At 43.9% G+C, this 26,504-nt stretch overlaps 3 protein-coding genes across 8 annotated transcripts in view; 2 read left to right on the forward strand and 1 right to left on the reverse strand.

Moving 5' to 3' along the window:
- Positions 1-12: 12 nt before the first annotated feature.
- Positions 13-10,351, forward strand: MAGOH (mago homolog, exon junction complex subunit). 2 transcript variants are annotated; one of them, XM_082372069.1, is made up of 5 exons: positions 41-226; positions 3,300-3,358; positions 4,578-4,688; positions 8,864-8,946; positions 10,111-10,351. In XM_082372069.1, exons 1-5 carry the CDS (start codon positions 139-141, stop codon positions 10,208-10,210), a joined length of 441 nt encoding a protein of 146 aa, XP_082228195.1. In that variant the 5' UTR covers positions 41-138; the 3' UTR covers positions 10,211-10,351. The 2 variants fall into 2 exon arrangements, with proteins under 2 accessions (XP_082228194.1, XP_082228195.1); XM_082372068.1 differs by lacking the exons at positions 8,864-8,946; positions 10,111-10,351 and adding an exon at positions 6,280-7,778 and having other exon boundaries at positions 13-226.
- Positions 10,352-12,008: 1,657 nt separating this feature from the next.
- On the forward strand, positions 12,009-17,948 carry CZIB (CXXC motif containing zinc binding protein). The gene is made up of 8 exons (XM_082372043.1): positions 12,009-12,167; positions 12,409-12,492; positions 13,811-13,867; positions 14,254-14,335; positions 14,545-14,576; positions 15,865-15,942; positions 16,674-16,739; positions 17,697-17,948. The coding sequence occupies exons 1-8, from the start codon at positions 12,162-12,164 to the stop codon at positions 17,772-17,774; spliced, it is 483 nt and encodes a 160-aa protein (XP_082228169.1). The 5' UTR covers positions 12,009-12,161; the 3' UTR covers positions 17,775-17,948.
- CPT2 (carnitine palmitoyltransferase 2) overlaps positions 12,501-26,504 on the reverse strand; it is a 43,350-nt gene continuing 29,346 nt past the window's right edge. The window contains exons 5-6 of one of the 5 annotated variants that reach the window (XR_014238202.1): positions 24,668-24,794; positions 17,845-19,055 (exon numbers count right to left, since the gene is read on the reverse strand). Coding sequence is in view for 3 of the 5 variants with exons in the window: in XM_082370892.1 (XP_082227018.1) it covers positions 24,733-24,794 (62 nt within the window). In the remaining 2 variants the exon portion in view is untranslated. Of the gene's footprint in view, positions 13,431-17,844; positions 19,056-19,151; positions 19,473-19,516; positions 24,795-26,504 lie in introns of those variants that run through there. The other 4 variants (XR_014238203.1, XM_082370893.1, XM_082370894.1 and 1 more) reach the window with 4 other exon arrangements.

Here is a 26,504-nt window from a genome sequence, read left to right on the forward strand (position 1 = left end):
GGAACGGGGTCTCTCCGCTACAGGCCGTGCCGTTGCCTGACGTCACTTCCGCGCGCCGCCGTAAACGTCAGTGTCGGGCGCGTACGGCGGCGGTGAGGTGTGCTATTAAAGTTTGGTCTTGGTTGCCTTTTGCCAGCTATGGAGAGTGATTTCTATCTGCGTTACTATGTGGGTCACAAGGGCAAATTCGGCCACGAATTCCTGGAGTTTGAGTTCCGGCCGGACGGTGAGAGAAGCCTCCCGCTCCCCGGGAGCGAGGACTAGGCCTGGGGGCGGGCGAGTGGGGAGGCTGGGGGTCCGGAATGTACGACGAACTGGAGGAGGAAGGGACAGATGGCTGTGAGACGCTGATTTGGAAGGAACGATCCTATGTCCGCCCCACTGGTTCTTTCTCTGTGTGTGCAGGGACTCCTGTTTAGTGACGTTTTTGACCATAATGCTTCATTCAACAGACATTACTTGAGCGCCTATCTTGTGCCAGGTTCTGTTCCACGTTCTGGGATGCAGGAGTGAACGATGGACACGCTTCCTCTCTCATGGAACTTGTATCCTCGTGCTGGGAGATCGTAAACAAACAAAAAAAAAGATTCCAGATAGTGATGAGTGGTCAGAAAATAAAACAAAATGATGAAATAATTGCTGGTGGGCCGCTTTTAGAAAGGGTGGCCATTGGAGAACTCTGAAGAGCAGATATTTGAACTGAGATCTGATTGCCAAGAAGGAGCCAGCCTTGTGAAGCTCAGGAAGAAGAGCATTCTAGGCAGAGGGAGAAACAAGTGTCAAAGCCGTAGGGCAGAGATGAGATAGGCATGTTTCAGGTGCCCAGTGTGGCTGAAGAGTACGGAACTCTGGGGAGAAGAGTAGGAGATGATGTCGGATAAGTATGCAGGGGTCACACCATGTAGTCTTTATAGTTCATGGTAGAGTTTAGATTTTTTTTCTAAGTGCAGCAGGAAGCAATTGGAAAGTTTTAAGCAGAGGTGTAATCTGTTCTTGAAAAAGTATTGTAACCATTAGGTGCAGAATGGGCAAGAATGGCAACTACTTAATGGGAGACGGTTACAGTTGTTAAGACAAAAAGGATGTTGTTTGGGACTAGAGTGATAGTAAAAGTAGAGGGAAGGATTTTTTTTTAAATTTATTTATTTTTGGCTGTGTTGGGTCTTCGTTTCATGCGAGGGCTTTCTCTAGTTGCGGCAAGCGGGGGCCGCTCTTCATCGCGGTGCACGGGCCTTTCACTGTCGCGGCCTCTCTTGTTGCGGAGCACAGGCTCCAAACGCGCAGGCTCAGTAGTTGTGGCTCACGGGCCCAGTTGCTCCGCGGCATGTGGGATCTTCCCAGACCAGGGCTCGAACCCGCGTCCTCTGCATTGGCAGGCAGATTCTCAACCACTGCGCCACCAGGGAAGCCCCGAGGGAAGGATTTAGGATACTGTTGGAGGCAGAACCAGAAGGACTTTGTCAATTGATAGGATTTGGGGAGTGGCCAGTATGGTGAAGGAAAAGGAGTCAAAGATGACAGAAAACTTCCACTAAATGGGGGCACAAAGATGAACTGACAAGCCCCAATTGTAGAGAAAGTTTTGTTAACAAGACAGTGTATTGGGTGTTGCGGTAGAAGGAAACAGAAGATTCTAGGAGCAGAAAGAAGGTACCTAAATTATCCTGAGGGTCAAAGATGGCTTCCTGCATAAGATGAAGATGACACGGGGAAGGGGGGTGTGAGTCTTTAGGAATGTGTAGGAGTTGGTTAGGCAGATGAGTCAAGAAGGCATTTTGGACAGCATTAACAGCAAGGAGGCTAAAAACCCAAAAAGTGCATAGGATGTTTCAGGCAGAAACCAAGACAGTTGACCCTGGAACAACAAAGGTTTGAACAGCATGGGTCCCCTTATATGCAAATTTTTTTCGATAGTAAATACTATGGTACTACATGATGCACAGTTGGTTGAATCTAGGATAAGGAACCATAGATACCAAGGAACCGCAGATGCAGAGGGCTGGCTGACTCTTAAGTTATACTCGGATTTTCGACTGTGTAGAGGGTGGGTGCCCCTAACCCCCACGTTGTTTAAGGGTCAACTGTAGTTTGATTAACTCCAGCTCTGTGAGAGAGGACTATTATAGGAGTGAGGCTGGAAAGGGGCTCAGCTTAACAGTAAGCCACATTAAGGAATTTGGATTTTATCAAGAAGGCAGTGGGAAGCCATTGTTAGTATCAGAGTATTAGAGTCACCTAATCAGATCCATCTGTTACTATATCACTTTGTCCACTGTATGGAGAATTACCTGAAAGGAGAGAGACTTGAGGCAGAGAGACAGTGCAGTGAGGCATCAATTAACTTGGCTCTTTTTAGTGTGCCTTCTATAGGGAAATAATTATCTCCTCTATTTCCTTTTATCTTTTCCTTCACATCCACCATATATACCCAAATTAGCCTGTTAGATGCACATATGCACAAAGGGCCTTGTATACCAAATATGCTCAATAATAAATCCACAGCTTTTCCATCATAGGGATAGATAAGAATGTTTCACAGTCACATGTTAATATTTGTAAAAAGCATTTTACAGTTTTCAGAAGTTTTCACCACTCTTTTGAGCCTTAGAAGGCCCTGTGTGCAGGTAAGTTATCAATTACTCCTATTTTCAGCTGAGGACATTAACCTGCAGAGACATGATTTGCCAGTCACAAAAGAGTCTGTTCTTTTATCACACCTGAGCTGTCTTTTGCAAGAATTGTAATTCATTGTCAGCTGTATTTTTGGCTGGGAGGCTATTTAATAGTGTCGACTGAAAAAAAAAATGCACAACCTAAAGATTGAGAATTATGTTTTATTCGGCAGAAATACTGAGGACTTAAGCCTGGGAGACAGGCTCTCAGATAGCTTTGAGGGACTGTTCCGAAGAGGTAAGGGATGAGCCAGGATATATAGGAGTTTGTGCAAAAAAAAAAAAACCTAAAAAAACAAAAAAGAACAGGTAGTCAGAAGATCAAAATATTACTATTAACTATTAATTAAAGAAATACCAGACAGCTCAAGTTAAAGAAGTTAGCACTTTTCTATGTAGAGGAAGATGCTTGGCTCCTTGGGATCATTCCTTTGATATGCACGTAACTATCTAGGGCCAGTATCCTGTTTCCCCCACCCTGCATCCCCTCAGGGTCCACCCGTGGGGAGGGAGCTGGGAGTGGTGTGGCTGGTGGCTTGATGGCGGCAACATCCTTTGTTTACTGATAAGTCAGGCTTTATTTATATGTTTTTATTATATATTGAATTTGTTTTTTGCCCCTCACAGGGAAACTGAGATACGCCAACAACAGCAATTACAAAAATGATGTCATGATCAGAAAAGAGGTAATGTATCTTCTGAGAGCCTTCCACTCACTACCGTTTAGCCTTTTGTCCTTTTTTTGTTCTTTCTATGAGTAGTATTGAAAGATAAAGAATAGGGAAGTATAGACATGTCTGTAGACAGCTTCTAAAGTTTTTCTCAAATCTTCTTTTAGTTTATATTTTCTTTAACAATGCTGAATCGGTAACTGGTAATCATTTGAAGTCTTGCAAATCTTGGTTTGAACCCTGAATCTGCTACTTACTAACCATGTGACCTTGGGCACACTTCCTGGTTGAACTTGATAAGTTTCAGTTGCTTCATCTGCAAAAACAGAAAACCTACCTCCCCCACTAACTTAGTGTTTGATGTATTCCCTGATATGTAGCACTCAATAGAGCTCTTTTAATTTGCATTTGAATGGGGGAAAGGGAGCATGGGAAAGCAGTTGACATCACTGAATGCATGTTAGATGCCAGGCATGACACTAGGTATTACATCTGTGATCTTATTTTAACCCTTTTTGTAAGCCTCTGTGATGGGTGGTATTATATACCCTTTACAGATAAGACAGTGAAGGCCCAGATATTAATTATGGGGCTTGTACAAAGTTAGCCCTCCTAGTAGGAGATTGAGCAGGAATTCAGACCTATGCCTGCCTTTGTCAAGTCCGTGTGCTCCATTTTGGCATGATTTCTACCACACCATTAAGGTTTCATCAAAGTTATTCTTTCCTTTTAAGCACTTTGTCACATTTGAAAATGTCTTAACAGTCAGTATATTCTCATGCTATTGTATTTAATTAGCAATCAGTATTATGCTTACCCACACGTCAGCATCCTCACAATTTTTTTTAATGTGGACTAATATGTAAAATGTAAAAGACATATCTCTGCTCTTCAGAAGCATGTCATTTAGTTAAAATTAACCAGAGTTACTCACAGATCTTTTGTTTGGGGCTCAAGTGTGAGTTTAGTAGGTAGGCAAGGAGTAGGTCCATGTGAACAGGATGTACCAAGAAATAGAAACAACTAGTTGGGGAACTGAGGTGTAGTCATTGGGCACTTCTGACCTTGCTGTCCTCTTGGCATGCTGAGGTCAAGCCGGAATGTCTTCCCACTTACAGAGGTGCCAGAAATAAGTTTTCATGAGTAGTTTTTTTTTTTTTATCTTTCATCACTATCTGAGTCAGAATGCTGCTTAGCGATACAATTTAAATTCTGTTTTTTAACTTTCTTTCAGGCTTATGTACATAAAAGTGTGATGGAGGAACTGAAGAGAATAATTGATGACAGTGAAATTACCAAAGAGGATGATGCTCTGTGGCCTCCTCCTGACCGAGTGGGCCGGCAGGTGGGTGTTTTAGCAACTATCCACAGTGCAAAAATCTTACCAATAAGATGAGGTTTACTGCTCTGCATATGACACTGAATATACTCATGTATGTATGTGCGATATGGAGCCCTACACAGAGCAGATTACCAGCACCTTGGTCTAAGGAAGCACTAATCCCACACAGAGGATCGGGGAGAGCAAGTGGTGCTGCTCACCACCTAGAGCCCAGCCCTGAATTTCCTCTTGTGATTCCTCCCTTGCTTCTCAGAGTATTCGCTGCCCATATTACTTACTGAGTAACGACTATGGACAAAACCTTGTGAGGATACAAAGATAAATAAAACATAGTTATTTCAACAATCTAATGGAAGATCATGCAAGCAACTAAGTATATCTGTTTAAATTCATGGCTTAGATATTTATTCTGAAAACATTGTGGCAATTAAAAAATAAAAGCCACTGTCATATTTGACTGAATTAATAGGAAAGGTTCTTCTTTCCACTTTAATGCTGCTTTCCTAATCCAGACTTCTAATTGATTTCATTGTTTCTTCTTTTGTCCTGTACAGCCCATTTTTTCCTTCCTGAAGCCAGAGTAATCTTTTAAAATGTAAATTTGTTTATTCCACTGATTTTAAACTCTCCAGTGGCTTCCCACTGCATTTAAAATAAAGTCCAAACTCCCACCTTACCTTCTACTATTCTCACCATCTCTCACTGTGTTCAGACCTCACCAGTCTTATTTCTGTTACTCAGATACACCTAGGTGGTTCTTAGTTTAGGATCTTTGCATTTCCTACACGCTGCCCGGAACATTCTATCCAAGACTGTCTTTATTATTGAGGTCTTCACATGTCACTTCCTCAGTGATGTCTTGCCTGTCCATCCAATCTAAAATGCCTTTCCCCAGCACTTAAAAAAGAAATCTGGTTTTTGTCTTCATAGCATTTATCATTGTCTGAAATTGCCTTGTTTGGTTTTCCTTATGCATCCCTCTTCCTCCTCCACTGCAACAGACATACACATACACATGCATACTCCTTCAGTACAAGGATTTTACCTATTTTTTTTCACTGCTATATCTCTAGTGACTGAAATAGTGCCAGTGTATAGTAAAAGCTGAATAATAATTATATTTATTAAATTAATATGGAAACTCGTATAAGCTTATTCTAATTAACCTCAGAATGATGGGCCAACTCTTGAGGAAGAGTGAAAAAAATCTCATCCTCAGTACTTACTCAAGTTAACTTTTTAATTAATGTTCATGAGATCTTAGTAATACTATATATATGTATTTTGCTTTAGGATTGATAAAATTTTCAGCTCCATTAGCTCATTCAGCATTCACAATAGTCCTGTGAAGTGGGCAAGGCATACTCCTGTATACCAGCAACAACCTACTGGATAGTGTAATTAAAAACAAAATCCCATTCATAACAGCAACAAAAGCTATACAGAACTTGGAAGTGAATTTAACAAGGTATATAAAACTTATGGGAAAGGGCTTTATAGAAGGACATAAAAACATGTATCATTTTTATGGATGGGGAGACTCAATATTATATTGATTTTCACCAAAATAATTTATAAATTCATTCCAATTCAGATCAAAATCACAACAGGATTTTTCCTAAAACCTGATGGAGCCTCAAATTCATGGACGATCAAAGGGGCAAGAGTAGCCAAGATAATTTTGAAGATTTTTTATAAAACTATAGTCATTTGTATGGTGACATTGCCTCAGGAACTGACCACTAAACCAATGGGACGGAATAGAGAACCCAGAAACATTAACCCATGAATATATGGGAACTTGGAACAGTATATGACAGAGGTGGGCTTTCAAATTAGTAGAAAAAGGATGGACTGTTTAACAAAGTATACCAAGTTGATTGATTGGCAATATATTTATAGAGTATTTTTTAATTAGACGATTTATAGAAATCAAAATTTTAAAACATAAAAGAAAATATAGACTGTCTTATTATTTCCGGGTAGAGAAGTTTTTTAAACTCAAGGGAAAAGATTAGTAAATTTGACTTCTTTACATTTAAAACTTTTTTATCTAAAGATATCAAGATAAAATTGAAAGATAAGCCACAGGTTAGAGGAAGGTATTTGCAAAACATAACTGGCAAAGCATTTCAATCCAGAATATATAAAGAACTACAAATTAATAATAAAAAGGTAAACTAGTGGCAGAATGTGTAAAGGTTATGAATAGACAATTACAGAACTGGAAAAACAAGTGAGCAATAAATTTATGAAAAATTTACAGTTTTATTTGAAAAGTGAAAATGAGGACAACAGTGAAATACCATGTCAGACCTATTAGAACAGTCAAAAAAAAAAAAAAAGCACCAAGTTTTAAAAAGGATATGAGAAAGAAAAGGGGGATTCATATATACTGGTGGAAACAACATTGGTACAACCATTTAGGGAACGATTTGTTAGTGTCTAGCAGAGCTGAAGATATGTTTACCTTCTAGGAATTTCCTAGAGAGATTTTCACATATATACACAAGATGCATAGAAGGATATCCTTGCCACATTGTTTATAGAAACAAAAATTGGGAACTTAAGTCTGCTTCAATAGGGAAATGAATATTCTAAAGCATTTAAAACTAATGGACTTGATCTACCTACAAAAACTTTGTTGAAAACAAAAAACAAAATAAATGAACAAGCCAAACAAAACCACATAGATAGAGAAATCAGAGTAGTGGTTACCAGAGGGAAGGGGCTGGGGGAGGGGGGGAGGGGGTGTTGCACAATGGGTAAAGGGGATCAACTGTATGGTGACAGATGGAAACTAAATTTTTGGTGGTGGGTACACTGTAGTATTTACAGAAGTAGAAATATAATATTGTACACATGAAACTTTTAAACCAACTTTAACCCAACATGGGAATTCCCTGGTGGTCCAGTGGTTAGGACTCGTTGCTTTCACTGCCGTGGGCCCAGGTTCAATCCCTGGTCAGAGAACTAAGATCCCACAAGCTGCGTGGTGTGGCCAAAAACAACAACAGCAACAAAAAAACAATGTTAACTCAATAAAAAACAAATAAAAAAAAAAACACCCTTGTTGAATGAAAAACGCAAAAAGATACATACAGTACAATCATTTATGTAAAATTTTAAAAATATACTACCTAATATAAAATCATGAGTGGAAAGAATACACCCCAACTTCTGGGGAGGCAGGAAGGAGAATAGAGTGGGAGGTGGGTCTAAACTCTAATATTTCTTAAAAAAGAAATCTGACACAAATATGATAAAATATTAACATTTTCAAATCTGTGTGTTAAGAAGTAGAGCTCAATAGATTGTAAGTTTGGGACTTCTCTGGGGGTCCAGTGGTAAAGAATCCTCCTTCCAGTGCAGGGGATGCGAGTTCGATCCCTGGTCGGGGGAACTAAGATCCCACATGCCGCAGGGCAGCTAAAGCCACTATTAGAGAGAAGCCCGCGTGCCGCAACGAAGGAAGAGCTAGAGCGCTGCAGCAACAGATCCTGCATGCCTCAGTGAAGATCCTACATGCCGCAACTAAGACCCAATGCAGCCAAGGAAAAAAGAGAAGTAAATAAATAAATAAAAATAAATAAATATTAAAAAAATAGATTGTAAGTTCCACAAGGGCAGAGATGTTTGTTTGGTTTTGCTGATCTGTCCCATAGGCCCCCCCACAATTCCCCACCCAGTTGATTTTTTTTTTTTTTTTTAAGATTATAGTACTTGTTTCACTCTTTAGAAATTCAGACCCAAGGGCATACAGCTAGTAAGTGACAAAGCTGAGATCTGCTCAAGGTCTGGAATTCTTTTCCTTGTCCCATGTTGCCCAGAAAAGTTAGATTCTTGGTATTCGTAAAACAGATTTATACATGTTACTCCACATTGTTAACAATGAAAACTCCTATACAAAGCATGATGTAAATTCTTCTAAATGGTGGAGCCTCACACGCACAACTTCCTCTAAGAGTATAAGCTACTCAAGGGCTAAACCAGTATTTATCTCATACCAATTATTTATCTCTTTGTTTCCAGTACCCAGTACAGTTTAGGGCTCAGATTGAAATGGTCTTGGTAATGTGGCCAACTGTATTAGAGTTTGTGTGATTTGGCAGATGATGAACCCTTCTCCTGTGTGACTGATGAAAAATCCAATTCAGCTTGACATTTCATGTTTCTAGGAGCTTGAAATTGTCATTGGAGATGAACATATTTCTTTCACAACATCAAAAATTGGTTCCCTTATTGATGTCAATCAATCCAAGTAAGTATCCATGATCCTTATATCCAGATGTGTCTGTTTTAGAGCAGGCTGATATGAAACCCTCAACCGAATTGGGACCATTATGGTAAGATCTGGTACAAATGTAAGACAGAATTGGTCACCTTTGTCCCCCTCAATAGAGAGACTCCAAATTATATATTTTCAAGGGCTTGCTCCTTTTGCTTTTGGTGTTTTAGTCAATCATTGCTAATAAGAGCTTCTCAGTGACACACACACAGAGTAATGCCATAAGAGCAGCCAAAGTGGGTAAGAATCTGGCCAGAACAGAAATGAAACACGAAAAAACAAGTGCTGGAAATAAACTGTAGAATCAGTGAGTCTGAACACCTTCCTCAGTGTTGGCTATTCAGATAGCACATCTTAAAGCCTGACTTTAGTGAAACTTGAAATTATTCAAAATATAAATTTAAAAATTCATTTTGTCAATAGGGTAAATTATAAAGTTGAGACATGAATCTACATACCACAAAGAATCCTTAGAATTTGGCAACCTCTTTGGCTCTTGTGCTTTGAGGATTTGGGGTTAGATATGGCTCACTTTTAGTACATGTTCGGCATAACTGTCTTCCTGTGAACAGTCTTGTTCTTACCCAGTTATGCTGTAGTAATCGTCAGCCTCTTGGTCCTGCTTAGTACTACTTCTTAAAAAATAAGTTTTCCTAATTCTGAAAGTAATACATGCTCATTGTTGAAAATATAGGAAATACAGAAAAGTAGAAAGGTGAAAATAGCCCGTAAACTTATCAATTAGATAGCCATTAATCTTAAAGTATTTCTTGTCTTTTTCCTGTGCTTTAAAAAATACAGGCTTTTAAAGCACAAAAAATGTAATTGAGATCAACAGTCTGTTACTTTAATCATGATTTTTTTCCACTTAATATAAGCATTTCCTCATTAAGAAGAAACCTTAACATTTTAAATTACCTCATACTATATAGCATTTTAATACATTTATTAATACATTTTAATATATAGCATATAGGCTTTTTCTTCTTTTTGGACACTGGGTTGTTTTCAAAGTTTTAATTCTGTAAATACCTCTATGAGGAATATCCTGGTACATAAATAATCTGGGTTAGTAAATGGTATTTTTTTGCTGAGTTTTCTCAGCTTTTTAAACATTTTTTTCTTCTTGCATTTTAGGGATCCAGAAGGCTTACGAGTATTTTATTATCTTGTCCAGGACCTGAAGTGTTTGGTCTTCAGTCTTATTGGATTACACTTCAAGATTAAGCCAATCTAGATTGAATATTGGTGTGGACACAAGGGGGGTGGGAGTGCTGCTTTTAATTACCATTATCAAGACATTTTTGTGTATATCAGGGCAGTATTTTTTTTATAAACTATAAATGATTGTCTTTAATAAATACGTAACAAAATGAAATTTTTATTATTTTATAAAGACCCGAACATGTGCACTCTTCTCAATTACTTTTTAAGACTAACATCCTATGTGAAGTATTGCCAAAAATCTAATCAACTCTATACATATAACTACCAGTTTACAGGAAGTAAAAGAATAGAGAAACATGCTAAAAAATACAGTGGAAATCCAATCAATATCCTTGTCCTGGGAAACTCCAGGACAAGGGATCTGATTTCTTCAAAACATAAGCTGCAAACATAAAATAAATGGAGATGGAGTGAGAACCTATATATTAAAGGAGATTTGAGAGACACACAATCAATACAGCATTTGAACCCTATTTGAATCATGATTCAGGAAATGTAAAATTGACATCATTAAGGAAATTTGAACACGATATTTGGTATTAATGAAGTATTGTTAATTTTTTAGATGTGAAATAGTATTGTGGTTGGTATCTTGGGTTTTGGTTTTTTCATCCAGCTTAATAATTGAGGTTGGGGTTTTTTAAATCACCTTTATAGATATATCTGAAGCTACTTCAGTATGGGGGGAAATATTTGGTTTAATACATTATAAGGGATAAAATGCCTGGTCTCAGAAAAATTTTCCAATAATTCATTTTAAAATCAGAATACCAGCAGCCATTAAGAAGCAACCTGGTTGTTGTAGATAGATAGTGTGGGGATTTGTTCAGCAGGTAAATCTGTAGGAACTTTTTCTTGCTGCTAAATTGCATGGCTTCCTTAGTGAGGCAAATTGCTGACTGAACAGACAGTGGGTGCTGAAAGGAACTAGGTCTTGATAAATCTCATTTGACTGAGGGGAGGTGATCAGGCTGAGCTCAACATCCCTCAAGACAGGCCAGCTTGGGACAGGTCCCAAGTCTGGTGATTCCTAGGCAAGTGTTCCTCCACAACACACACACACTCTACTTTGCCTCCTTCAAAGATTACAGGGCAGCAAGTTAGGTGCAGATCTGGGACCTGAGATGTCAGGCTTCCTGGCTATAGTGCACCCTCTGCTACAGAAGGGTACCTGGCAATCAGGTAAGTTCGTGGCAAAGTAGACGTCCAAAAGAGTCACTCCAAATTTTAAAGAAACTAGACCTCAGGAAGCTGTAAAAGCCTCCAACAGGCTGTTCCTTATATTGCTCACAGCTTCTGTATGGTCTCAGCTGTGCCCTGCACAAGAGCACAGGTTCAGTAAATGTATGATAGAAAATAAACCAGGAACCCAGAGAAGAGCCAGTTGAAAGGGAGTGTCCAGTCTTGGCGACCACAATGAGAAGGACATGTACACGAGCCAATCCTCTGAAAGGTCCCCTGGGGGAAAGAGGAAGGAGCAGCTTAAAGATGAAAAAGGTCCCGTCTCTCAAATCTACGAAGCCGGCCCTGGGCTGGGTGAACGGACGTGATCTAAGAAGCCTCCAAGGGTAGGCAGGGACCAAGCACGAGGTTGCGTGAGGGAAGGCAGAGTCTGAAGGGCAGGAATCGGACCCCGCAGAGGTTTCGTGCAGGACTGTCTTGTTAGCTGCGGTATCCCTCAGACTAGCATGGCGTTCAGTAAATATCTGGAATTACCGGTTGCTGGAGGCAGCCTTCCGCGGGTCCGAGCACCGGCTAGTTGCGGACTCAGCCTACCTCCACAGGATCACTTTGCCTAGGAGAAAAAGCCAGGTGTGCAGGTGAAGCCCCGGCGCGCTGAGACCCGCCCCGCGACTCCGCGCCCCGCCCATAGCCGCAGCAAGGGTGCGCAAGCGGCGCCCGCCGTTTACGACGGGCCGGAAAGCAGTGGCCATAGCAAGCGCTGGCTGAGCCGGGTCGCTATGGGGGTAAGCGGAGGCGAGCCGCCGCCGGGGCAGAGGCTGGGAGGTGGCGAGAACCTGGGAGGCAGGAGCTCGCGCCAGGAGGGAAGGAGGGGAGTGGGCTCGCGCTAAGAAGGGGCGGGGAGGCGCAGCTCATGCCGGGAGGGGAGGAGAGGGGCGGGGCCGGACAGGGGCTAGGCGCGGGGCTGCCCGGGCGCTGTTGACGCCGTCGTCCTGGCGCCCCTCCTTCTTCTGCTCCTCCTCTCAGAAAATCGCGCTGCAGCTCAAAGCCACGCTGGAGAATGTCACCAACCTCCGGCCAGTGGGCGAGGACTTCCGGTGGTACCTGAAGGTAAGGCTCTGGTGGGGGCGCCAGGGCCGAGGGCGCGTAAAGGTTTCCCACCCTGATCTCAGTGGTGAACGGGAGCTTTCTCTCCGGCTAGATGAGAAATGCTTATTACATGTTCTCTTTTCTTCTGCATAGAATTTTATGTTTGCTTTTTTAAGTTTATTGGTCAATTCTTTTTATTCTTTTTTAAAATTTTTATTTATTTATTTATTGGCTGCGTTGGGTCTTCGTTGCGGTGCGCGGGCTTCTCATTGCGGTGGCTTCTCTTGTGGAGCACGGGCTCTAGGCGTGTGGGCTCAGTAGCTGTGGCTCCCGGGCTCTAGAGCGCAGGCTCAGTAGTTGTGGCGCACGGACTTAGTTGCTCCGCGGCGTGTGGGATCTTCCTGGACCAGGGCTCGAACCAGTGTCCCCTGCATTGGCAGGAGGATTCTTAACCACTGTGCCATCAGGGAAGCCCTACTGGTTAATTCTTAATTGGCAGTATCTTGAAATATCTTTTGTACTTTTTTCCTCTGTAACGTATTTCATGGTATGTAAACAAACACTAAACGAAAGGCTACTTGAAGGGATCTTGTGATTATTTAGTAAGAATAATTTCACCTTCTCTTTTGTTGATTAGGTTTTATTTACTGTGAAATCGTTTAATTTTGTGCATGGGTCCATTTTTAATTCCCCATCCTGTATTGGTAAATCTGGTACTCTAGTGGAATGGTCTACAGAGGTCCTCTTCTTAACTGAGCAGTTTGAGGCCCTTTACTCTCCCAGATCCCGGAGCTTCTGATCTGTTTTCCTTTTAGTCTAAATCCCAGAATCCTTCAGTACCTGGCAAAAGCCCTATCTTTCAGGAAGCTTTCTGCCCACCTTTATTTCCAAATATTTTGGAGCCTGAGTGCCAGGGCTTATTTGAGGAGTTGATGTTTCCTGGCTTCAAAAAGTAGAGTCTAGAGAAGGAGACAAAGAAGGAGTAGCAACAGAGTGATAAATACTTTTACCAGGAACCTACAGGGCCTGTAAGGACACACAGGAAGCTCCTAACTCAATGGGGGTGTGGGGGGACTTTGAAGCCATTTCTGTACTACTTGAGCCTTGAATCCCTAGCCAGACTGGGGACTTCTTAGAGGAGGATGAGCAAGCCAACACGAGAAACACTTTGCCCAGAGATAAGTCTGGTTACGTCCTTAGTGGGGCTGGTCATAAGGATGAGGTAAGATTGCTGACAAGATGATGACCCTGCCCATCTCACACTGTTCTTAACCCTTCCCTCAGCATCTGCCCAGCTGAGCCAACTTCTTTACTAATACTCTTTTTCCCCCTCCCCAAGATGAAATGTGGCAACTGTGGTGAGATTCCAGAGAAGTGGCAGTACATTCGGCTGATGGTAACTGCTCCCCCCACCACTATACCCATATACAGACACACATAGGCCTCTGTGCAGGGATTTGTGGCCCTCACCTCCCCGGTCTTTGGACCCCACTTTTTGTGGTTTGGGAGGGCAGGCAGAGTGTGATCAACTGGGAACAATGGGCTTTGGGATGTGAGGCAGAGTTCAAAATCAAGGGGGAGTCCTTTCCTCAGTCTCAAGAAGCCTTCCCAGGATTCTTGTCCTAGCAAGTTGCTCACCCTGTCTGGGTCTCGGTAGATATAGATGGTGTGTATTTAAATATTGTTATAATATTAATTGATAATAAGTGGTAGGACTGGGTCTCCTGGGGACCCTTACATCTGACTGATATGTGACTAGAGGTTCTGTTTACTGCTTGCCAGGACAACGTGGCACTGAAGGGAGGCCGTGGCAGTGCCTCCATGGTCCAGAAGTGCAAGCTGTGTTCAAGGGAAAACTCCATTGGTAGGTAGGCCATGGATACTGACCTCTGCCACGCTGGCCCACGGCTTTGTGGTACCAGACCGAAAGCATGCTCATGTTACCAGTGGGTGGACCCAGGCCTGAGGTATCCAAGCTTCTGCCGTAGACTCTTGCCCAGAGCCACACCTGGGTACCTGGGTGGGGCTGGGATATGAACTCAAATCGACTTTGTCTCCTCTTTTACATTTCAGAGATTTTGAGCAGCACCATCAAACCTTACAATGTAAGTTTCCTGCTGCAGTGGCAGGCATGGTGGGATTAGATCCCAGCTGGGAACTAGGAGGCCTGGGTTCTAGAGTTACATCTGCACCAGAGTGACCCACCATGGAACTGATTGACTTCATGTGCTTACTTGTTCATTCATTCACTGTCAGTCATTTATTCACCTTACCCTGACTGAGTGCTCGGTAGGAAAAAGACTCATAACTAGGCTATTGTACTGCCTTCTTATAAGTGTTGGGCTGTGGGAGCTTAGGGGACCTCTGACCCAACCTGGCCACTCAGTTTCCATCACTGGGAACACTTGCCTTGTCTACATCTTGGAGGGCTAGTGAGCCTTCTCTGAATCCATGGGTGAGACAGTGCATCCACCCTTGATATTTAATTTTATTAGGTATTTATACGTTACTGCATTAACAGATTAGTCCAAAGGTGAGGGAGGGAGTGTATGCTTTGGGTCTGTGTCTTTAAAGAAGGGCAGTTACTTGTCTTCATCCATTCCTTATTTGGTATTTTTGAAAAATGTCTTATTTATGCTAAAGTCTCAGCTTTGTCCTGAAGTTAAAGGGAAAAATCACATAAGGACTTGCCCTCAAGGAAATCATAATCTATTGGAAGAGACAGACCAGCAAACAAAAACCAATCCAGGGCCAGGCACATGGTTGGTGTGCAGGAAGCATTTCTACAGTAAATGACAGAATGAGAATGAATGTGTGGGTGTGTCCTTGGGGTCTGTGGGCCCAGGGGTCAGGGAGGCATGAATTTCGTGGCTGTACCACCCCCCTCAGTGTGCCTCCTCCACATGCATATCCCACTTCAAAGGCTTTAAGTCAGCCCCTGCGTTGACAGCATGGCGGATGGTTAGCAAAAGGCCACAGCGAAGTGTACTGGGGCCTTTTAGATGACCTGGAAACCTTATAGCTTAACATTCTTCTTCATAGTTTTTATTTTGATAATTTTATCTACCATTCATTGAGCATAGTGTCGGGTCCTATACTAGGCACTTTACACCTAGTTCAGGTTCTCACAATAAACCTGTAGTGGTTTCCTCAGCTCCAGCTGACAATCTTAGGCCCAGAGGAGAAGAGAGGCAGAACTGTGTCTGAGCTCACATCTAGGCACCCTGACCCCAGAGTCCACATCCAAGAAGGTCTTGTGGCAAGCAGGTGTCAAGGCAGCCTTCTTCCAGAACGGGATGAGTTGCCCCTGAGTCCCATTCTGGGCTCTCAGGGGCTGTGGAGTCATCCTGAGGGCACAGTTGGACCTACCTCCTCAACACACTTCCTTTCTAGGCCGAAGACAACGAGAAGTTCAAGACGATAGTGGAGTTTGAGTGCCGAGGACTTGAACCAGTCGATTTCCAGCCCCAGGTGCATGTCTTCCTGGGGAACCTGTATCTTTGGGGAGGGCATATAGGAAGTGACAGCAGAACTGTGCTTCCTACAGAGACTGTGGACTAGGAATTCTCATTTCTAAGAATAACAATTGTTATTTATTAAGCATCTAATATATGTTGGGCACCAGGCTTGTCACTTTTAATGTTACCTCACTTAATCCTCACAGTAACCCTGTGAAGTTATACATCCTATTTTTCAGATGAGAAAAGAACTTCAGAGATTTTGCCACTTGCCCAGGGTGATGCAGTTAGTAAGCAATGGAGCTGTAATTTGAACCCACATCTATCCGACTCCAGAGCCAGTGCTCAGGCCACTTTATTTGTGTAGCATTTTCACCTCACAACCCTGTGAGGTAGGCAGAAGAGAGAGTATTGTCATCCCCGTTTCATAAGTAAGAAAACTGAGGTCCAGAGAGGGAAGTGACACGCCCAGGGTGTTTCAGAAAATCAAGGGTAATGGAAGGGTTTACCCCACACCTCCTGCCTTCTGGGCCAGGGCTCTAATTTGGAGAAACCACTCTAGTCCCAGGGCAGCTGCCAGGGCATGGAAGCTCAGTAGTTATTCCAGAAGAGTAGCCCACACTGTATTTCTGTCTTCCCATGCCACAGGTGTTGTGAGAAAGGCCAGTTCCCTGACCAGGCCCCACAGGCCAGACCAGTGCCTCCTTTCCCCCAGATTAACTGCTGCCTTCCTGTCACCTGCAGGCCGGGTTTGCTGCTGAGGGTGTGGAATCCGGGACAGTCTTCAGTGACATTAATCTGCAGGAAAAGGTACGAGACTTGGGGGCCTTGCGGGGAGCTCTAGGGCACCTGGTGGGAATAACCCTTTTGGTGAACAAGGCTCTTCAGTGGGAAGCCGACTCCACACTTTCGTGCTTTTTGTTGGTGATTTTGGCGTTTACGGTAGCCCCAAGTGTAGTGCTGAAGCGCTGCCTAGTGTTCACACGCAGGAAAGCTGGGTGTGCCTTACAGAGAAGATGCGTGTTAGACAAGCTTGTTCAGGTGTGAGATACAGCACTGTTGGCTGTGAGTTGAGTATTAGTGAATCAGCTATGTGTATATATATATATATATATATATCACACAGCACTGTTGGTTATGAGTTCAGTATTAGTGAATCAGCCATATATATATATGTGTGTGTGTGTTAAATAAGGTGTTTTTAAACAGAATCAGATGCTCCCAGGAACCTAACCCTGTATTTCCCCTGGGAGCAGTGATTCAGTATTCACTAATACAGTGTTTGTGGGGACTTTGTAGAACATAACTACTGTGAATACCAAGAATCAACTGGACATGTTACTGCCTTGCAGATAAGGAAGGCTTGTAGTCAGGCCTCAGAGGAAGGAAGGACAAAAACATTGTTTGCATAGCACCTAGTAACAGTAACTGGATTTACTGAGCTCTCATATGTGCGTGGCCCTAGGCTAAATACTCTTACATGTGTTAACTCTTGATTCTTTCAACATTCAGTGTAAACTCTATTGCTGTCCTCTTTTTTTTTAATAGAGGACAGAACCAAGGCTCAGAGAAGTTAGTGACTTGCCCAAAATCACGAAGCTAGAAAAGTAGGAATTCAGGCCTGAGCAGTCTGGCTCTGTCCTGGGTCTGACATGTTCCTGAAGATCTGAGCCGGAGCCTGAGCTGGCCCTTTTAAGGCCTAGTTCTCCATTCCCCATGCTGTCCCAGGCTGCCTCGTGAGGCTAACACTGCCGTTTTTTCCCACAGGACTGGACTGACTATGACGAAAAGGCTCAGGAGTCTGTGGGAATCTACGAGGTCACCCACCAGTTTGTGAAGTCCTGAACCCTCTTCCTGCACACTTACCTCTAAGAACTGAAAAGGGACAATGTGCCCCAAGCAGCACAGTGCAAAGGCTGGTCCCCTCATGTCTCGTCTCCTGGCAGCTGTTCAGGTCCTCACAGCCTGCGTGCTGGGCTGTCACAGCTTCCCGAGCCCCACCAATAAAGCCCGTTTGTGCTACACTGGTGGATGAACAGCCGCTCTCCTCCCTCCACTCCCCTTCATGTTGGAGGGCTTTGATGGCTTCTTGGCACCTTCCCACAGTACAGAATCTTAGCCTGATCCAATTTGCAAAATAGGAGCACAGAGCTCCTAAGGGCACTCAAGCTCTTGGGGAGTGCACAGGCCACCCCAGGGGACCAGAGGTGTCAAACTCATTGGTACAGAGGGCAGCGGAGCCTGCGGAATGATGTCACGAGCCCAGTAGTCCTGAGCCAAAATGTCACATTGACCACCTTGGCTCTTGGGTAAACCCAGGCAACTCTGTTCACTGGTGTCACTGCATATTCCAGGGCCAGAAGGGACTTTGGAGGTCAGCAGTTCCATCCTGGCATGAATCTTCTCTCTACAATCCCTGCCAGATGGTCATCAGGTCTTTGCTCACTTGCTGTGATGGGGCAATCCCTCCCACCAAGGGAATCCCTATGAAAGTTCTTCCTTATGTTGAGTCAGCCTCTATGCTTCCTTTAGCTCCTCCTGATGGTCCTGGTTTGTCTCCTTTGTGGTCACACTTCTGTATTCTTCTGCCCCTGGACAGCCCTGTGGAGGTGTGAAGACAACAGTCCCAGCCTCTGTGTCTCGTTGGCCTGGTTCCCTGGGTCTAAAGATCCTCCTACAGTGGATAGAGTTGTTCAGTGCACAGTTAAGTCATGAGGGCGAGCTCACATCTTCATACCGGTGACTCCACCATTCGGAAAACCTGTCACGAGAGACCTTACTCCTCTCCAGTGTTCTGCTGGAGCCTGGAATTCTTTGGAAGTAAGAATTACTACCTTCATTTTCTGCGTGGCCCTCTGGGAAAGGGTCTGCCCACTCCAAGGCTGGTTGTGGAGCTCTAGGAAGGGGATCCTCAGAGGCAGGTAAAGCTGGCCATGTCCAAGGGCGGGGAAGAGATGCCTGCCCTGTCCCCTCTCCAGTCTGGCAGCTGTCACGTGTCCTCTAGGTCCCCCATGTTCCCGGCCCCTGGGCCTGTGCTATCTGCACCTGACAGAACAGGGCTTCTTTGGCCTCCTTCGGCCAGCAGCTCCACCAGCCCCCACTGACTAGAACGGTCCATTGCCTGGCCTGAAAGCAAACAAGGGAGCGTCAGGCTGGATAAACAGGCTTTCTGGGTTTTAGTCTCTGTACTAGCCAGTATGTTTTATAAAGGCAAGCACTAAAAAGGATCTCAAGGTTTTCTTCTTTATTGTATTTTCTCATCTTGTAGGGAGTAGAGGAACCCAAATAATCAGTAACAGATGGAAAATAGATTATGTCAATAGATGCAGAAAAGTATTTGGTAAAATTCAGCAACAAACCATAGAAACGCTTAGCAAACTAGGAACAGAGAGGAACTACCCTTACCCCACAAAGGATATCTACAGGAAACCCAGAGCAAATGAAATGTTTGAAGTATTGCATTCACGATTGGGGTGAGAGGAGGATATCCTGGATCACTCTATTCATCATTGTCCCTACACTGCCCCCGCCGCAGCACTTAGACTGAAAAGAAAGTAAGGTGCAAGGACTAAAAAGGAAGAAATAACTCACTTTTCACAGATTTTGATTTTCCACTTAGCGAATCCAAAAGCATTATCAGGTGCTGGATTTAAGATCAATATACAGAAATCAAATGCATTTCAGTACACTGGCAACATGTAAAACACAATTCAAGAGAAAATACCATTTACAATAGGAACAGCAACCAAAAATATACCACCTCCAAAGGTAACTGGGAATTAAATCTATCATATATGTTCATGACCGATCAATTGGTCAAAATGGCAGGAGTAGAAAGACCCTTAGCTCACCTCCTCTCACAAGCACACAAAGATCACAACTGTTTGTAGAACAACCATCAATGAAAAATATAGGAACCTCCTGGAAAAGATCTACAACTAAAGATATAAAAAAGGGACCACACGAGATGGGTAGGAGAGGCGGGCTTATGATACAGTCAAGTCCCATACCCCCAGCTGGATGACCCACAAATGAGGGTAATTATATTGCAGAGGATCTTCCCACAGGAGTTCCTGTACTGGGAAGAAGAGCCCACAGAGCAATTGGCCTTGAAGGCCAGAGGGGCTTGGTTTCAGGAGTCCCACAAAACTGGGGAAAGAAGAAACTTAAAGGGCACACAAAACCTCACATGCTCTGGGACCCAGGGCAAAAGCACTAATTTGATAGGAGCCTGGGCCAGACCTACCTGCTGGTCTTGGAGAGTCTTTGGGGTGGGGTGGGGTGGGGGGGCGACTGTGGCTCCCCTGGGGACATAGACACTGGTGGTAGCCATTCTTGGGAGCTGCTTCTACCACATGGACCCTGGCGCTGGTGGGCACCACTGTGGATCCTGTCCTCTGGCTCATTAGCACCAAGACCTGGCCCCATACAACAGCCTCTAGGCACCGGGGCTGGGACGCCTCGAGCCAAGCAACTAACTGGGTGGGGACACAGCCCCACCTGTCAGCACACAAGCTAAAGACCTCACGAGCCCAGAGCCACCTCTGGACACTGCCCTGCCCAACAGAGGGCCCAGGGCCCAGCTCCACCCACCAGTGGGTAGGCACCAGTCCCAGAACCCCCTGGGCCCCAACCCTGCCCTCCATGAAGTCTGCTCTAACCTTCGGACCAGCCTCACCCACAAGGGGACAGATACCAGAGGCAAGAAATCCGCAATCCCACAGCCTGCTGACCCAGTCGGCCCCCAGCAGGCTGCCCTGGGACCAGCTGGGCCCTGACCCTGCCCACTAGCAGGCCAACAAAGCTTTGGGACACCCCACACTCCACCCATGTCAGGAATCTCCCTTCCCCCAACCCCGAAGTGATACGACACCAGCTCTGGGATCCTGGGGCCCTGCAACCATACTCCAGAACCCAGCTCTGCCTGCCAGTAGTCTGACACTAACCTCAGGACCTGGCTTTGCCCACCAGTGGGCAGACTACAATCCTGGAGTCTTCTGGATCATGGCTCCACCCACTAGTGAGCCAGTACTAGCCCCAGGGCCGCCTGGGGTTGTGCAGTCAGCTGCCTTGTGACAGCCCTGCCAACCAAGAGCCAGCAGACTCTGCGTAAGGCAGGGCCTGGCAACCAACTGGACTGGGGGCTACCCAAGCCTACCAGACTGCCCACATAGCCTGCCAAACAGAAAAACCCATGCAGCCCTCATGGGGGGAAACCCTAGAGCATATAGCTTGGGGACAAGAGGGGAGTGGGGTGCTGGGACACATAGGACGTCTACAGAAGGCCACTTCTCCAAGGTCAGGAAAAAACTAACCTACATGATACATAAAAATACAAACAGCAATTTAAGCAAAGTAAGGCAACAGAAGAACATGTTCCAGATGAAGGACCAAGGTAAAAGCTAAGAAGAAGAACTAAGTGAAGTGGAGAGAGCCAATCTACCCAAGAAAGAGTTCAGGATAGTCATCATAAATATGATCAAAGAACTCGGGAGAAGAATGGATGCACAGAGCAAAAGTTAGAAGTTTTTAACAAAGAGTTAGAAAATATAAAGATCCAAACAGAGATGAAAAATACAATAACTGAAATGAAACATACACCAAGGGGAATCAAAAGTAGACCAAATGATACAGAGGAACAGATCAGTGAGCTGGAAGACAGGGTAGTGGAAATCACTGATGCTAAACAGAAAAAAGAAAACAGAATGAAAAGAAATGAGGACAGTTTTAAGAGACCTCTGGGACGACATCAAGCATACCTAACGTTCACATTATAGGAGTCCCAGAAGGAGAAGACGGAGAGAAAGGGTGCAGAGAACACATTTGAAGAGATAATAGCTGAAAACTTCCCTAATCTGGGAAAGGAAACAGTCATCCAAGTCCAGGAAGCACAGAGAGTCCCATACAGGATTAACCCAAAGAGGAACATACCAAGACACACTGTAATTAAAATGGCAAAAATTAAAGAGAGACTATTAAAAGCGGAAAGGGGAAAGCAAAAAGAAAGGAATAACATACATGGGAATTCCCATAAGTCTATCAGCTGACTTTTCAGCAGAAACTCTGCAAGCCAGAAGGGAGCGACATGATACATTTAAAGTGATGAAAGGGAAAAATCCTGCAACCAAGAATACTGTACCCAGCAAGGCTCTCATTCAGATTTTATGGAGAGATCAAAAGCAAAAGTTCAGAACCACCAAACCAGCTTTACAAGAAATGTTATAGCAACTCTAAGTGAAAAAGAGAAGGCCACAAATAGAAACATGAAAATTACGAAAGGAAAAAGCTCACCAGTAAAGGCAAATATACTATAAAGGTAGGAAATCATCCACACACAAAGCCAGTAGGAAGGTTAAAAGAAAAAAGTGGTAAAATCATCTATATCCACAATAAGTAGTTAAGGGATGCACAAAACAATTAGATGTAAAATATGATGTCAAAGACAGTCACTGTGATAGGAGGAGAGTACAAATGCAGGGGTGTTAAAATTCATTTGAAATTAAGAGATCAGCAACTAAAAACAATCACGTATACATAAAGATTACTATGTATAAACCTCATGGTAACCACAAACCAAAAATCTATAACAGATATACACACAAAAAAGAACAAGGAAAAAAATGAAATTTTGCCGTTTGCAACAACATGGATGGACTTGGGTATTGTGCTTAGTGAAGTAAGTCAGAGAGAGAAAGACAAGTACTGTATGATATCACTTATATAAGGAATTTAAAAAATAAAACAAACTAGTGAATGTAACAAAAAAGAAACAGACTCACAGATATAGAAAACTAAGTGGTTAACAGTGGGGAGAGGGAAAGGGGGAGGGACAAGAGAGGGGTAGGGGATTAAGATGTACAAACTAGTATGTATAAAATAAGCTACAAGGACATATTGTACAGCACAGCAATCTAGTAATGGAGACAGTTGCAGAAACTGAAAAGCACTGTAATAAAGGTCAGATTGTCAGGATGCTCTGGGCATACACAGGAAGGGCACCAACTAACTCAGTCTCAGAGGGGTGGGGTGAGAGGAGGTGCGGTCTATCTGAAACCTGAAGGTTGAGCAGAAGATAGCTGAAAGGGTGGAGATGGGCTTATGCTCCAAGCAGAGGCAACTTCCTCAGGGTAAGCTGTTAAGAGAGGTGGGGCTGACAAGATGAGCAGGGCCAGCTCCATCAAGGCCACAACTGTCACACTGAGGAGTATGGACTGTTTTCCAAGTTAATGGAAAACCACTGAGGAATTTTAAGCAGGGATATGATCAGACTTGTACATGAAAAAAATCACTGGCTACAGTGAGGAGAATGGACTGGAGGGAATGAGTGGAGTCTAGAGGCAGGAGGAGGGCCAGTTAGGAGGGGAGAAATAGGCTCCGCCTCTTGACAGGAGGCGCTACAAAGTCACCTTGCAAAGGTGCGGGTGCCGGGAGGGAACAACGCAGTCTCCAGCAATAACACATTACGTGTCAGGCCCCTCGCTGGCCAAAACAGAAGCCAAAGCTGGGAGTAGCGGAGGATGGAGGAAGGGATGACCCATTCTTCTGGGGAGACCCCATGAGCGTGGCTTCATGGGAGGGGACATTTGAGCTGGGCTAAAAAGAACAAGGACTGGGGCTTCCCTGGTGGCGCAGTGGTTGAGAATCTGCCTGCCAATGCAGAGGACACGGGTTCGAGCCTTGGTCTGGGAAGATCCCACATGCCGCAGAGCAACTAGGCCCGTGAGCCACAACTACTGAGCCTGCACATCTGGAGCCTGTGCTCCGCAACAAGAGAGGCCGCGATAGTGAGAGGCCCGTGCACCGCGATGAAGAGTGGCCCCCACTTGCCGCAACTAGAGAGAGCCCTCGCACAGAAACGAAGACCCAACACAGCCATAAATAAATAAATAAATAAATAAATAAATAAAGGAGTTCCTTTAAAAAAAAAAAAAAGAACAAGGACTAATTGGCAGAGGATGTGCTGGAGCCAAGGGCATTCTGAGGATGGAGGATGGCATTTGCAAGGTACAGCGTAACAGTAAAGCTCAGACGTGTCTGAGACCAATGCGAGGCTTAGTGTGGCTGAAGCATGAAGCATGAGGCATGAGGAGGGCTGGTAAGGAAGTGAGGGGCTGCTAACGTGAATTGTTTTTTGTTCCTGCCTAACAACTTGGTATTGCACAAACAGTATGATATCAATAAAGGAAAAAAGAAAAAGAAATAAACATTTTCTTAAACCCCACCATCCTAGCTCCCTAACAGAAGTGTTTATTTTCCCCTGTTCTCTTTCAGGGCCTATCTACACACAGACATGTTTTTATATGGCTATAATCCTAGCAGCATTAAGATTATATTTAACTGTTTCCACTTAATATCATAAATACCAAATGTGATTCTGCTTATTCAGTGGCCCTGTCTTCTTTACAATGGAAGACTCCCAGAAAGAAGATATACTTGTAACCAATTCCGCTCAAGCAGTCCCCCGAGCTCTATTCTCTGCTGGAGGCTCCCTTCATCTCTTTGTTTATCAAGCCCCAGTTGTGTCTCCTGAAACACCCTAAACTCTCTCCCTTCCAGCACCTACCCCACTGTCTCATGTCTACCTCCTCCAATCCTGGCTCCCATTCCTTTTTTGTCAGTTATTCTGTCACATGAAGATAATTGGATAGGTGTCACTAGATTTGGAAAATATGTTTGAGGTGGTCTAATTTAAAACATAAGCTAATAAAACCCACAATGAGATACCACTTCACACTCACCAGAATGGCTATAATCCAAATAGATGAAAACAAGTGTTGGTGAGGATGTGGAGAAGCTGGAACATTCACACTCTGCTGGTGGGAATGTAAAATGGTGCAACCGCTTTGGAGAATATCCTGGCTGTTTCTTAAATGATTAAACATAGAGTTACTACATGACCCAGCAATTCCACTCCTACGTAAATACCCCAGAGAAATGAAAACATATGTCAACACAAAGACTTATACACAAATGTTCATAGCAGCATTATTCATAATAGCTAAAAAGTGGAAAAAACCCAGATGACTATCAACTGATCAATGAATAAATAAAATGTGATCCATCTATATACTGGAATAGCATTCAGCAATAAAAAGAAGATAAGTACTGACATGTTCTGGAACATGGATAAATCTTGAAAACATTATGCTAAGCAAAAGGCCACATATTGTATGATTCCATTTATATGAAATGTCCAGAATAGAAAAACCTATAGAGACAGAAAGTAGATTATGGTTTTGTCTAGGATTTGGGGAAAGTTAGGGGGTTGAGGGAAAAGGAGAGTGACCGTTAATCGGTACAGCCTTTCTACTGGAGATGAAAATGTTCTAAAATTGATTGTGGTGATGGTTGCACAACTCTGTGAATATGCTAAAATGACAGAATGATATACTTTAAATAAGTATGGTATGGAAAGTATAGCTCAATAAAGCTGTCTTTTAAAAAATGTAACCTACATAGTATCCACGAAACTCACTCTGGGGATCCTGGAGGCACCTCAAAGAGTAGCAGATAACTTCCAGAGAGGCTGGTGTGACTGTGGATCTGGAGATGTGCCATACTTGCTCAGGAGTCCTGGAAAAGAGCCACCTGGACAGAGCTTGCTGGCTTCCCAAAGCACCGTGGGAAACTCCACATGGGAGCTGCTTTAGGGTCAGGAGCAACAGGTATTAATTTAACAAAACTCATCCTCCTGAGTTAGGAGGCCAGCTAATTTAAGATCTAATTACCGGAAGCCTAGACAAACAAATACAGGAAAAAAAGCACTGGACAAGGAATCAAGAGAGTTGGTCCTAATCCTACATGTTACCAAGCTCCCCCAACCTGTCCATCTTTTGTATGGAAAATGGGGATAACTTCTGTTTCAGAGCTCAGGGGATCAAATCGGCTGATGCTTTACAAATAGTTGAGTTCTGTACAAATGTGCAAGACCTGTGTGTGAGCTCCAACTGGATTGAGACTTAACTGTTTTTGCCATCCTAGCTACCTCGTAGAACCCTTCATAGCGTGAATCCAAGATCAGAAGGAGGGGTGGAGGAAGTTGTAAATAGGAATGCCGAACACTGGGACAGGCCGGCAGTTCCCCTTAAGGGACTGCTCGCACCCAAGAGGTACTGCCCAAGGGTACATCCACCTGAACATAAGCATGAAATATACTTTTCCACCAAGCTTCAGTTGAGGCTTCGGTCTTAAGAGCTCCTGCTATGGGGAACTTGCTATCCAAGAGGGGTCAGCACTTCAATAAGGAATGGAACAGCGGCAGCAAGACATCACAGAACAAGAGAGCACAGGCTCAGCTTCAGCTGTATGCCAGGTGCTTTACCTATATCGTTACAGCTAATTCTCATGACATGCTATAGGAATTATCCCCATTTTACAAAGGAACTCACAGACCAGAAAGGCAAAAGAACTTGCCTCTAGTCATAAAGTGAGGACATGGTGGAACCAAGATACCAGAGTTCAGGTGTTCCTGATCATGGTTCCTGAACGAGAGCAGCATATGCTGATGCGCATTGGCAGCCACAGATGCCTCTCTCTGATCAAACCATGGAATGTGGAGGACCTGGGACCTGTTGG

Source organism: Balaenoptera borealis (genome assembly GCF_965194805.1).
Source record: "Balaenoptera borealis genome assembly, chromosome: 1".
In the NCBI taxonomy this organism is placed as follows: domain Eukaryota; kingdom Metazoa; phylum Chordata; class Mammalia; order Artiodactyla; family Balaenopteridae; genus Balaenoptera; species Balaenoptera borealis.